At 43.5% G+C, this 13,069-nt stretch overlaps 6 protein-coding genes across 6 annotated transcripts; 2 read left to right on the top strand and 4 right to left on the bottom strand.

The window, feature by feature from the left end:
* Positions 1-152: 152 nt before the first annotated feature.
* STE7 (mitogen-activated protein kinase kinase STE7) lies at positions 153-1,637 on the top strand (the record flags this gene model as incomplete). The annotated part of the gene is made up of 1 exon (XM_022821504.1): positions 153-1,637. The coding sequence occupies one exon, from the start codon at positions 153-155 to the stop codon at positions 1,635-1,637; it is 1,485 nt and encodes a 494-aa protein (XP_022677859.1).
* A 254-nt stretch (positions 1,638-1,891) lies between these two features.
* DMO2 (Dmo2p) lies at positions 1,892-2,218 on the bottom strand (the record flags this gene model as incomplete). The annotated part of the gene is made up of 1 exon (XM_022821503.1): positions 1,892-2,218. One exon carries the CDS (start codon positions 2,216-2,218, stop codon positions 1,892-1,894), a length of 327 nt encoding a protein of 108 aa, XP_022677858.1.
* A 306-nt stretch (positions 2,219-2,524) lies between these two features.
* Positions 2,525-4,081, top strand: CMR1 (Cmr1p; the record flags this gene model as incomplete). Its single annotated transcript, XM_022821502.1, has 1 exon — positions 2,525-4,081. The coding sequence occupies one exon, from the start codon at positions 2,525-2,527 to the stop codon at positions 4,079-4,081; it is 1,557 nt and encodes a 518-aa protein (XP_022677857.1).
* Positions 4,082-4,820: 739 nt separating this feature from the next.
* Positions 4,821-5,549, bottom strand: KLMA_70243 (uncharacterized protein; the record flags this gene model as incomplete). The annotated part of the gene is made up of 1 exon (XM_022821501.1): positions 4,821-5,549. The coding sequence occupies one exon, from the start codon at positions 5,547-5,549 to the stop codon at positions 4,821-4,823; it is 729 nt and encodes a 242-aa protein (XP_022677856.1).
* Positions 5,550-6,872: 1,323 nt separating this feature from the next.
* Positions 6,873-9,122, bottom strand: KLMA_70242 (Zn(II)2Cys6 transcription factor domain-containing protein; the record flags this gene model as incomplete). The annotated part of the gene is made up of 1 exon (XM_022821500.1): positions 6,873-9,122. One exon carries the CDS (start codon positions 9,120-9,122, stop codon positions 6,873-6,875), a length of 2,250 nt encoding a protein of 749 aa, XP_022677855.1.
* A 1,096-nt stretch (positions 9,123-10,218) lies between these two features.
* Positions 10,219-12,033, bottom strand: MNN5 (alpha-mannosyltransferase; the record flags this gene model as incomplete). Its single annotated transcript, XM_022821499.1, has 1 exon — positions 10,219-12,033. The coding sequence occupies one exon, from the start codon at positions 12,031-12,033 to the stop codon at positions 10,219-10,221; it is 1,815 nt and encodes a 604-aa protein (XP_022677854.1).
* Positions 12,034-13,069: the final 1,036 nt, after the last annotated feature.

The raw sequence follows: 13,069 nt of genomic DNA, 5'->3' as shown, positions 1-13,069 counted from the left end.
TCAATCAGAGGAAATTAGTGAGCCTGAAGTAAAGGTGTTGCGTCTTGTCAAGAGAGATACACGGAGGTCTTCATTCAGCAAGACCAAGCAAGCAACACAGTACTGCCCTTTCCTGCTGCTTTTGTTAACCTAACGCCCAGCCCTCCACTGCAATGGCCGTCGAAGTGTTAAGCCAAGAGGCTTCCGGTGGACCAGACACATCGAACTTGTTTCGACCCAAGACCCTCAAACGAAAGAACTTGAAACATCTGACGTTACAGCCTGCTGCTTCTGGCGATGACAGCCCGAAAGCCGGCAGCACGAGCCCGCTGGAAGGATCTGTGGGCAGCAATGTCACGAGGAAACAGCCCACTTTGGAGGCAATTGCGTCTCTCAACAGGGACACGTCTTTGCAGAGCATTTCTGTGCTTCCCGGCAGTTCGAGCGCGTCAGATATGTCATCAATTACAAGCGGGACCACGCCCACGATGCCCATGGCTATGGGCGCAGCTGTGTCAGTATCTGCAGCAAACGCAGGTTCCGGCATGGCCCAGAACCAGGATGAAACAGCAACCCTTACTACACAGATTGCAAGGCTGTCGCTTACGCCGGAAAACGGAATCCAGCTCGAAAACCTCGTTCGCTTGAGCAAGATCGGTGCAGGGAACTCGGGAACAGTCGTCAAGACGTTGCACGTGCCGGACTCCAGTATCATAGCCAAGAAGACTATCCCAGTCGAGAATAAAGAAGTGTTGAAGAACCAGCTGGTCAGAGAATTAACAATCATGAAAAACGTCAAGGCCCACGATAACATCGTTGGGTTTTACGGCGCATTCTACGACCCGTCAACAACAAACGAGATCGTAATACTGATGGAGTACATGGATTGCGGCTCGCTGGACAAAATCCTCACCGTGTACCGTTCCGATTGCCAAAGGAAAAACTTGCCGATATCGTGCAAGACGTCGTGGTTCAACGAAATGACGCTTTCCAGAATCTCATACTGCGTTTTGAACGGACTTATTTACCTATACGACAACTACAAGATCATCCACAGAGACATTAAACCTTCCAACATCCTTATCAGCTCCAAGGGTAGCGTTAAGATCTGTGATTTCGGTGTTTCAACGACACTGATAAACTCCCTCGCAGACACTTTTGTTGGAACATCCACTTACATGTCACCAGAACGTATCCAGGGTGGCAGGTACACCACTAAGGGCGATGTTTGGTCACTCGGACTGATGATAATAGAGTTGTCCACCGGGGAATTCCCACTTGGTGGTCACCACGACACTCCAGAAGGTATACTTGATCTTTTACAACGAATCGTCAACGAACCAGCGCCAAGGTTACCGAAACATGAACACTTTTCAATCCAGATGACTGATTTTGTTAACAGATGTTGCATAAAAGAGGAGAGGGGAAGATCCTCTTTGAAGGAACTCATCTGCCATGATTTTATCTGCAAATATAACACAAGAGACACAATTGCAAAAGAGTTCAGGCATTGGTGTAAGAAAGTCAAGAAGCGGATTAAAGAGGATAAAATGATAAAGAGAGAAGAGTCAGAAAGAAATAAGGCAGAAAAAAGACAATTAGAAAAAGCAGCCCTAGCGGTTACCGCAGCAAGGTCCTCTGGATCCGTTAGAAGATAAAATCGAAAAAAAGACAATTTCTCTTCTATTCTCCCGCTCCTCTAACTCTAACTCTAACTCTAACTCTAACTCTAACTCTAACTCTCACCCTCACCCTCACCCTTACTTTTGCATCAAGATCCTTTATAGCATCATTAATCGTCATTACTTATGAAAGACGGACAATACATACACCTAATACGTATATACAAACAATATATACTACACACATGTATCTTTGATTTTTATCGTTTAACAGAAACACTTCAATAGCTTTATTTATACGTCTTATACGTCTTGTCCTTATTCCACAACCATCCCTCGGTCCCTCTTACAAATCCAAACGCTATTAAAGCTCCGCCAAAAGCTCTAGCCGACGAAACCCACCATTTGGGATTCCGTTTAATAAACTCCTCCATAGTCACTCCCTTCTTCTTCTCCACCTCACTATATTGGAAAGGTTTCCCACTAGCCAAGTACCCACCAAAACCAAGTGAGAATAGAGTAGCCATTATTTGACATGGTACACAATCTTTGGTCTCATTTTCAGATAATTCTCTCTGTGGGGGTGGATTAAACAGACTAGTAATATTGCTGGACATCTCTTAACTTTTGACCTCCTATGATAATCAGCATATAGGTCCTATATGTGCCACTTATTATTTAGTAGTTTGCTTTCTGTCTCGTTTAACCGTCAATCATAGGTATCACCATCTCATCTCATCCTCATATTTCAAAATTTCAAGACATGATGATATTTCTACTGTAAGAATCGAAGGCTGATTCAAACACGAAAAGCGCGATTGCATATACATTCCTCGTGAGAAGAAGAACAAGAAGAAAAAAGACACAAGGTTCAAACGGTAGATTGTCTGACGATAATATACTGTAGCTAATTGAGGGGAACAATGGGTGAATTAACAGAGTTTCAGCTAAAAAGGCTTGAAAATATTAAGAGGAACAATGAGTTGTTAAAGAAGCTAAATTTGAGCAACATCTCATCTGAGATCAAACGCGAAGCTGGCGTGGATGAAAATGGGGGCCCACATAAAGAAAAGAAGAAGAGGAATACGGGTGCTAAAAGGGTTACAAAACGGGAGCCTAAGCCTGCGCCAATTCCTACAAGAAGATCCAGAAGACTTAGAGGGGAAACAGTCGATGGGGATGGCATTCCTAACGTCAACGATAATCAGCTTCTGAAGATGGGACAGACAGAGAACAGCAGCCGTGATATGGAGGCATTGGAGCAATTGAAGAACACTGCGGTGTCAGGGGATGTTAAGATTGCGGATTTGATAAAGAGCGAAAACGAGGATGATTTATTGGATAAGTTTAGCAGTTTTGCTAAAATGAACTTTTCATCTGGAGATTTCTTCAAGGAATTACAAAAACACCAGAAGCCAACCCCGGAGGTCCAACAGCTACAAGAGGATTTCGATCTAAAATTATATGACATATTCCAACCCAATGAAATTAAGTTGACCTTTGAGCGGATCTCTGCAGCATATTTCCATCCTTCCGTCGATAAGAAGCTTGTGATCTGCGGTGATACGGCTGGTAACGTTGGCCTATGGAACGTCCGTGAAACTGAACCCGAGGATGAAATGGAGGAGCCTGACATCACAAGGGTCAAATTATTTACGAAAAATGTGGGAAGGATTGACACATTTGCTACGGATAGTAGCAGACTTCTAACAGCTTCTTATGATGGGTCATTAAGATCTATAAATCTAGAAAATATGCAGAGCGAAGAGATTCTGGTATTAAAGAATGAATACGACGATGCATTGGGTATCAGCGATTTCCAGTTTAGTTATGATGATCCAAATACGGTATTTCTCACCACATTAAGTGGTGAGTTTACCAGTTTCGACACCCGTACTAAACCTTCAGATCTAAGTTTGAAAAGGTTGGCGGACAAAAAGATCGGTTCTTTTAGTATCAATCCCAAGAGACCCTATGAGATAGCTACCGGTTCATTGGATAGAACGCTTAAAATCTGGGATACAAGAAAGTTAGTTGATAAACCCGAATGGTCGCAGTACGAGGATTTCCCATCGCTAGAGGTTGTGTCAGTGTACGATTCTAGACTCAGTGTTTCTGCAGTATCGTACTCTCCTATGGATGGAACACTAGTGTGTAATGGTTACGATGACACAATTAGGTTATTCGACGTCAGCAATGTTCCTGATCGTGAACTTCAGCCTAAGCTAACCCTAAAACATAACTGCCAAACGGGTAGATGGACAAGTATCTTGAAGGCCCGGTTTAAGCCAAATATGGACGTTTTTGCCATTGCTAACATGAAGAGGGCAATCGATATATATAACAGCGCCGGTGTGCAATTGGCCCACCTACCAACTGCGACTGTCCCCGCTGTGCTCAGTTGGCATCCGACCCAAAATTGGATAGTTGGGGGCAACTCCAGTGGGAAAGCCTTTTTATTTACAGACAAGGCCGCATAAATATAGACAGACCTTCCACATAGATACAGTATAGTAACAGTAACAACAATAGAGTATAAAGAAATTGACAAGTATTTGAGAATGGGTTATACAATGAAGTAAAAAGAGTAGTAGTTAAAATTATCGGAGATAATAACTAATGCAATAAACCAAGCCCATTCATGTACAAAAATAAAATAGCACAAGCGCAACAAGAGAGTGAGCAAATGTGAATATTTTACTTGTATGTCTGAAGTTTGGCGTAAAGGTTAGGAATTATTCTCTGTGTTTTTTTTGGAATCGTAGTTTAGAAAAAAAAAATAGGCTATTGCTAAAACCCTACTGCTTATCTAGCGAAACAACCTTGAATACGCTAGATGAACAACAGGTCAGCAATAGCCCACCTTATTAGAAAAAAAACTTCGAATCGTAATAACATCTAATGAGAATAAAATGCTATTAATGCTAACGGGGGATTCTATCAAAAAAAAGAGCTCTTGCATAGACGAGGGAGGAAGAAAAAAAAAGATTAAAGAGACTCATTTTTTATTGTTTGTGGGTTAGTTGGGGGGTAAAGGCTGATGGGTGGCCACGCACCAGGAGCAGCCGTGAAGAGAGAAGACAGCTATTTTCAGAGGAAACCCGAAAATGAACTGTGTTAGCGTGTGAGAGGGAGATAGATAGAAAGAAAGAAAGAAAATTGAATCAATCAATCAACCCACCTCACAATTCTCGCTCCACTGTATCTAAGTCATTTGATTTATGGCAAGGCGCCTGGAAGTTCGTCCTTGTAGTAAATCATCAAATGACCGGTGAAACCTTCACCATGAGGGTCGTAGTTACCTTCGGAGTCGACTTCGTTTTGACCGTACTGGAAGTCGAGGTAATTCTTGAACCCGAAATATTCGTAAACGGACTTGGCCTTTGGAGTGATGGCCTCCAAGACCATAGCACAATTTTCGGCGTCGGCTCTAGCCTTATACGTCTCGAAAATCTTCCGAATGGAACCTCTGATTTCAGGGTGGGTGAGGTCCTTACCGATGATAAAGAGGTAGTAGTAGCCCACACCAGGTGGTAAAACCTCTTTGGTCTTGTCGCTCAACAGATCGAAGAAGATCTGGTTGAAGACCGGATCGTTGGTCTTGTCCTGAGCGAAATGCGACTTTGGGGTGGTCCACACCGCAACTGCATCGTAGTTGTTGGCCTCAACGATCTCAGCACCAAAGTCGTCGTACAGGTGCAAGTGGTAGGCCAACATCGAGTTGATCCTTTCCTTGCTGCACTTTTCTTGGATTGGCACATTGAAGAATTTCTTCAACAAATAGTCATTAGCAGGCGAGTAAGCGAACGCCTTGTTCAAGCACTCACATGCCTTGACAATATCGTGGGTTTGATTTAGCGGGACCACGGTTCTCGAGTGACGTTGTTTACTCACTTCAAGTTCAGCATGTTCGTGGCCTGGGGAATTTGGTGGAGAAACGACATTCATGACTGGTTTGGAAATTATGTATATCGTGTGTGTGTTCTTTCTTGCGCCTTAAAAGTAAATTGTGCACTAATAATAATAGTACGAGTGCTGTTGTGTTTGGTTGTTATTACGGAGTGTATTTAAAATTACGTATAGTAAATGTATATATCTCTATCAGGACTGACACTGTGAAAGAAAAACTGTTCGAACTGGAAACGCTTCCAAGCACTCTATATATACACGAAAATGGCACATCAGGACCTTCGGCCGTGATAAGTACCCGAACACTATTATTATCGAGCCAAGCTTTATCTTATCCGTTATTCCTCCAGCTAAGCGACTCTTGGGAAACTCGCTTATCACAGGCATTTTGGTTTTACCCTGACCGGCGCAAGCTGGTCTCCACTAGCACCACTAGCACCAACAACAGCACCACCAAACTTTTACCTAGCCAGGAACCATTCCTGCCTCAGCTGGACACACCCACCCACACCCACACACACACACATCCCGAAAACTACTGGAATCCGGGATCCCAAGAACACGAGGCGAGACCATGATTATGGCCATGATTATGGCCATAATCATGCTGACTATAGTATACAGTATATAGTATGGTACACGTAGGAACGGCAAACCGCGGGTAGTGGTCGCCGTGGGCAATAATACGTGTTGCTACATTGTGTGATATTTGTTTGATATTGTTTTGGCCTGTTTTTGTCTCTTGGATAAGCGAGTTTTCGAGATAGTCGCTTAGATAGCAGCGGTCGTGAGAGTATCGCTTAGCTTAGCTTAGCGATTTAGGGGCGGGAGTGGGCGGAGGAGCCGAGCGGTGCTGTGCGGGTGTGTCACTACAGAACCGTCCGTACGTTTCTTTTCGGGGGAGGGGTGTGTGCTGCCTTTTTTGTGTTTTTGTGTTTTTGTGTTTTTTCCTCTCTTCTCCGATATGTGGCGGTAGGGAGTGCGGGAGGGTCTGGGGGAGAGAGCGGGCGTGGCTAAAAGGAGCAGGCGGAGGCGGCAGCGGGATCCCAGAGGCAGCCGCAGGAGGGGCCGCAGGAGGGGCCGCAGGATGGAGCCGGCCCGCCCAAGACGAGACGAGACGAGACGCCGCGCCGCTCTAAAACAACAAGAAAATGAGAATATGGATTTTGTGTGCGTGTATGCGTGTATATACATTTTTTACATAGAAGGGGTTGCAGAGCCAAGAATAGGCCCGAGGCCGCTCCAAGTGGGTAGGGTAAGCAGCATCGTTTCGCCAAGAATTCTTACACCCATACCCACCCACAGCCGCACATCGTGCTGATAACCGCTGTAGAGAAGAGTGGTAGTGTGAGTGTGAGTGTCTCATATTACGACCTGGCTCAGGTTTTCCCTGACAAAGAGCAAGTCGATATTTTTCTGCTGCCAGATCAGGTCCAAGAAATCGGCTATCTTCAGAGCGCCGTACGTATGGATTGTTTCTGAAGCGCTGCGCAAGTACTCTTTTATCACGAGCCTGTCTTCCATATCTATAGTGAAAGCGCCAATGATTAGTAGCGACCAGAGTAGAATACAGAGAAGCGGGTTGCCCTTTTCGACAGCACACAGACTCTTGATGGTGTACTTGACAACGCCTTGGATCTCGAAATCGTCTATCTTGAACTCTGTAAAACGAAGGATCTTGCTTAGTAGGAGGTAGCACGCCTTGCTGATAATGGAACCGCACAAGAGACTGGGCCTGTAGGTAGCGTACTTTTGCGGGTCGTTCTTGACTTCGTCTGGCAGGCTTGGAGGCGTGTAGTAGAGACATTCTTCTAGTAGTCGCTTGCCTCGCTCTATCCACTCTGTTTCTCTTAGCGGTAGCGGAAACCTGCTCAGATAGGACACTTTCGCCAACATCTCGAAGGCCTCGACACTCGAGCCCAGGATCGGGTTGTTGATCCAGTTCACGTCGCAGCCGTCGAATAGCGGCGACTTCAATATCTTGGTGAGCTCGTAGAAGTTCTTGCTGAAGGGAGATGGGAGCTTGGACAGGTCACGTGCCACCAACAGCGAGACGGTGTAGTTGTACATGAAGCTCTCGATGAGCATCCGGTCCGTGGCCGTGGAGCCCTGGGTCTGTATGAGCTTGATCTTCTTCTTGATGATGTTGAAAGAGTGCGCCAGGTTGTCGACACACCGGTCGGTCATTGAGGTTCCGGACCCCTTTCTGAACTTGTCCGTGAGACACAGGAGCTGGAAGCAGGCAAACGCCCACGTCTCATCTCCCTTGATGGTGCCCTCTTTGGTCATTTGCTTCAATTTGGTGCGGCTCTTCTGATACAGCTCTTCAGCAACGTCGCTGTATTTGCTTGGTTGACACCATTCCAAGAAAGTCGCGCCGCAGCACAAGAACACGTCTTTCACCACTGCGTGCTGCTTGATGAGCGGCAAGAAGGTCTCCGTGGTGGTTAACTGCGGCAACGTCGGTTGCGGGCCGATCGCTGGGAAGAAATAGTGCACACAGGTGAAGTACAGCAACAGCTCCTTCTCTGTAAAGGCGTACTTGGACAAAATGTTCGCGATAGACAACAAGTCATCGTCGTCGTCATTCAGCTTGGACCAGTCTTTGAAGTTTTGTAAAAGGTTTAGGTATATCTCACCTGTTTGTTCATTATCCAGCACGTAACAATCCTTTTCTCCAAATTGGCTCAGTAACAACGAGTCCGGCTGCATCGAGGTGTCGTCTGCCGCAGGCAACGTAGCCATTGATGGCAGTGGCGAGATGATATTGAAGTTTGGGGTCATCAGCGGCTTGGTGAAATTCATGTCAAAGACTTTACCCCAAAAGAAGTCGGGATCGGATCCAATCACATTGAACTGTTGCAGGTTGTTCGCAGTGGCTCTAGACACTACTCTGGTATCTGATGCTGCACCAGGCATGTTCTCAAGTAGTGTCGAGAAAAACGCATCGTTGATCGAATCTTCTTCGCTACTGGACAACGTGGATGTGGTTTTATCTCTTTCCAACTTAACAAAGTCTTTGTCCTTGGATTCGTAACTGTAGTTCACGAAATCGATCGACGCAGTCCCAGGCTTGTCTGGGGAAACCTGCTTGAAATCTGTCGAATCCGCATGAACCACAATTGGACTCTTAATGACTATCTTATCTAAGCTTTTCACATCTTTACTCGTGCCTGCACCGGTAAAGTTTACTTTGGTCTTTGATTTCCCAGTACTGTGTCGCTCCGTATCTTCAGTGGTGATTTGTAGCTTCCCATCCTCTTCAACAGCAACCACAAAATGCGCCTTGTTGGGATCCATGCCAGCATACGGCTCTATCGTCTCCTTCATCGATCGGCGCATTTCTTTCGTTAACCTACCATTTCCCTCTTTCGGCCATATACAAGTCAGCATATTGCGATTACACCTGCTACAAATCGGCCTCTTCTCATCACATTTCATCCGTTTCAGCCTACAAGTGAAACATCCAGCTGTAGATCTAGTCTTTCTCTGCTTCTTCTTCTTCTCAACCGGAGTCGAAGCATCGCTACCATCCTTGACATTCGCATCGACATCCCCTATCACTTTCCCAATAGAGGAATTTTCCAGAGCCTCTTTCTTAACGTCTATCATCCAGAAAACCTCTTTCTATTCCCTCTTCAGTGATGTTGCATGTAATAGCAATATATGTTTCGTTTAAACTTCCAAAAGACCTTCTATATTATTGTACTGTATTTTTTCCGGGGTAGAAGTATAACCTTAGTTTATCCGTCAAAAAAAAAAAAAAAACACTGTTCGAACAAACGGAAAACCAAGAAATAATAAAAAAGAATACTCACCACTCTAAAGGGTTCGTTCCTGCCTTGACATGTGACACGACCGCTTAACACAACCACTCCCCTTCTTCTCTCGTAAAAAAACCTCTACCATACCGCTTAACTGGTTATATATCAACCGTTTAAAAATTCTAATTCTGTTTGCTAGCCATTCTCCACCGCTTAGAAAGTCCAAATCGGGAAATCAGATAAGTTTTTTTTTTTTTTTTTTTTAATTTCTTCCAAATATCTCGCCGAAGTCCACCGTAGTAAGTAGTAGTCGTCTTTTCTGTTGCACAGTCAATCACCAAGAATGACTATCTATCTAGCTGAAGTACAAATTTCTAAGCCATGGGGAAAGCACAATGCAACCGTAATCATTATCAGCGAGGGTAAGGGTCGTAATTCTCACGAACCGTACAAGGGGATCGATCAAATCGATCCTACAACATGTTGAGATCCGGCTTTTTTTTTCTTTCTCATTTACCGGAGCAATGATGAATGGTAGTCAAAAACGAGCAGCCGTAGAAGAACCTGTGCAGAAGAAAAAGGACCGACAGTTACAAACCAGGCGTTTAATTGCAAAGCAACAAGAACAGATATACTAGCTGCATGAGCTCAGCATAAAACAAATTGCTCGGCATTTTCCGGAATTGAGTGAACGAACCTCTATTTGCTGCTGCTTACCCTTCCTATCGTATTGAAAAAGAAATGATAACGATAATATTAAAGATTAGATTTAGATATAAATTAAATACGTAATTTTCCTTCCAACACAACAACCCTTGTTCATTGCAAGTTAAAGGCAGGAAGAGAAAAGGAAAAAGTAAAAAGAAAAAAAAAGAGGTGTAAGTGCTTGGTTTGTTTGTGTATCTTTCATGATTTTGTGTTTGTGTTTGTTTTTGTTTTTGTTTTTACATTTCAACTACTTTTTTGATGTTGACACATTTCTTTGTATCTTTGTAAGAGACGTACTCGTCATGAGTTTCCAGGAGATGATGGAGCCTGTCCTTGGTCCATTGGCAGACAGCACTGTAAAGGGATGGGTCTTGTTGTAACTTCTGTACGTAATGCATTTCCAATGGCTTATTGGAGCACACCAGCTTCTCTACATGTCCCCAGAGAAAGAGCTCTACATCGAAGCCGCCAAAAGTAGGAGACGCACAAGGATAGGCTCTGAATTGTTGACCACCAGGGTGAACCAATTTTCCTGTTACGTAGAGATCCCACGGGTCGTATTTGTGGAAACTGGCGTGGAGGAAGAGAATCTCACGAGGCTCGTCCCCTATTCTGTCTATCATATTCTGGTAGAATGTCTTCTTAATGCTATAGTTTTCATCGTATTTGCTATATTTTTCAAAGTGTGCGTTAACTTCTTCCTTCAGCTGTAAGTAGTAGGCGTAGTCTTGCTGTGGGTCAAATTGCAGCAAGCCAGCACCGTTGTACATACCACCCGTCTCTTGTGTTGGGTCGTGGTATCCGGTAAAGCCCAAGACTTTTTTCACTTGGTAGTATGACTGGTGTAACACATGGGCTGCTAATATGAATGTTTCCTTGTCACCTTGGCCCGAGGTACCCTGTGATAATAACTGGTAGTAGTACTCGGGTCCATAAACGTTGTAGTAAAATGCTAGGAGTAACGACTTCAAGTGGGTTCTCTTGTTGACAATCATTTGACCAGATTCTGTAGTTGGATCTGGAAGAGTCGCGAAGAAATCATGCATTGGTTTATTTGCCTTGTTTTCGGCTAGTGAAGAGTACGATTTATCGTAACGTGTAACGGGCGAAATATCGTCACCGCCATTACGGACACGTGCCGAGAGGTCTACCGGTAGGCCTACGATCTCGTAAAGTGAGGGTGAAGTAACCCTTCTCCAGATATCGGGCCAAACAACCATTTTGTTGTCTTTGTACACATCGTACTCAAAAACCTTATCGACGTTTTTTAGAGGCATATTGTCTGAATCGATAAAAACGAACTCTTGAAAGGATGATAGAAGCAAAGCCAAACCCTTCACTTGGTATGTTTTAAGCTTTAAAGAATCAATTAGCTTTTGTGGCAACCTGTCTTCGAAAAGAACACATCTTGCATTGTATTGCTGAATATTACGACAGAAATCCTCTTCGGGTCCGTCGTTAGGAGGAATGACGACTTCAATGGGCAATTTGCTCCCGGATCGTCTTACCATCTGGATCATTAGATAGGAAAGTAACGTATATCGACCTCCTCCCACTGTGACAATACCTCGTTTCGTAGGGTATATGATATCCAAGGTCTTGGAAGAGGTGTCGATTTTGTTCACATAGTCAACGAACTTTGCATGAGAATTCTTCAAGGACATGTAATTCTTCTCCGGAAGCTCCAAGCACCTTGCAAGATTCTCATACGACAATCGAGTATCCCTGTTTGCCGTATCGACCCCAACGTCCCCTATATCACACCCTCCAACTCTTGTATATTTCCAGTCAAATTCTCTCTTAACTGGCGCAGCTGCTTCCAACTGACTGAACAGGGCATTAAAGAAAGCATCACTGGCCACCGTCCTGTCAACCCTGGAAATAGTATTTCGAATGGCAGCTCGCTCTCGAGCTGCTATATTTCTTCCCAAGTGTCCATGGAACAAAGCACTTTTTAGGTCACCGAGAAAGAAGAAAATGTTGAGCGCACCCACGATCAACACAATGAGCAAAACTCGCTTCGTTATCAGTTTCAGCCTATACGGTGCCATATTGCTCACTAGCCCCCTCCGGTCTTATATAAAATATAGCTTATATCCCAAAATTCTCTTCTCTTCTTTTCTCCTTTCTTCAACGACATGTGCCAATCGCAATTTCTATCTCTTTTATAAAAGTGGTCGTGTCAAGTAAGGATCTTCTACAAACTCTAAAAAAGATCTGTTGCAACTTTTTGAAACCACAGACGATGATCTATTTGAACATCAAATCTGCATATACGTCAAAGGCAAAAAAAAAACTTTCTTACTAAGAATTTAGCGTTTCCGGCGATAAAAACCCGCTAGCGCGGTTGTGGAACGGAACATTGTGTGAAAAATCCCACATTAAACGGAATGAACCCTGGGTGACCATCGGTTAGTGGTTTCCTTTTCGCCTTCAAGGGTTCAGAGAAACCACACCGAAAATTCGGTATTAAGCCTAAAGCAGTTCAAGTCAAGGGCGTCGAACAAGGAAGCACCCGCACACCTGCATCATGCGCTTGTTTGTGTTTTTTCTTTCTTTATTTCTGTTATAGATTGATTTGATTATATTGCTTCCAATATATTGCTTCCAGTGTGTTTCCAGTGTTTCCGGTGTGTTTCCAATGTCTTCAGTATCCTAATGTTCTAGTGTTTCTGTGGTTTCTTCGAAATCCCATAGAATATCCAAAAATAGTAACTTCTAGATTAATGGGGTAAAACAAAAAAAAAAAATTACTTGTTTGAGATATAGATGCTGGGGTATGTATGTGTATGCATGATAACTAGCTTCTTGTATTTTTTGTGTGAATCCTTTTTTTTAACTTTTTTTTTTTTTTTAATTTTTAATTTTTTTTTTTTTTTAAATTGTTTTTTTTTTTTTTTTTGAAGTGTTTTTTTTTTTTTTTTTTTTTTTGTGTTTACACTTTTCTCAATTCGAACATTTTTCGTTTTCTCAAGTTTCTGCGTTTTCTTTGTTTTCATGAATAATATTCACCATCGTTGAACATGTTACCTGAAAACCTGTATGTTGTATATGGCTTTTTTTGTAAACACAAAAACAATTTTATGG

Source organism: Kluyveromyces marxianus, chromosome 7, assembly GCF_001417885.1.
Source record: "Kluyveromyces marxianus DMKU3-1042 DNA, complete genome, chromosome 7".
NCBI lineage: Eukaryota > Fungi > Ascomycota > Saccharomycetes > Saccharomycetales > Saccharomycetaceae > Kluyveromyces > Kluyveromyces marxianus.
The sequence above is the reverse complement of the archived record's forward strand: the minus strand, read 5'-3'. Positions and strand labels throughout refer to the sequence as shown.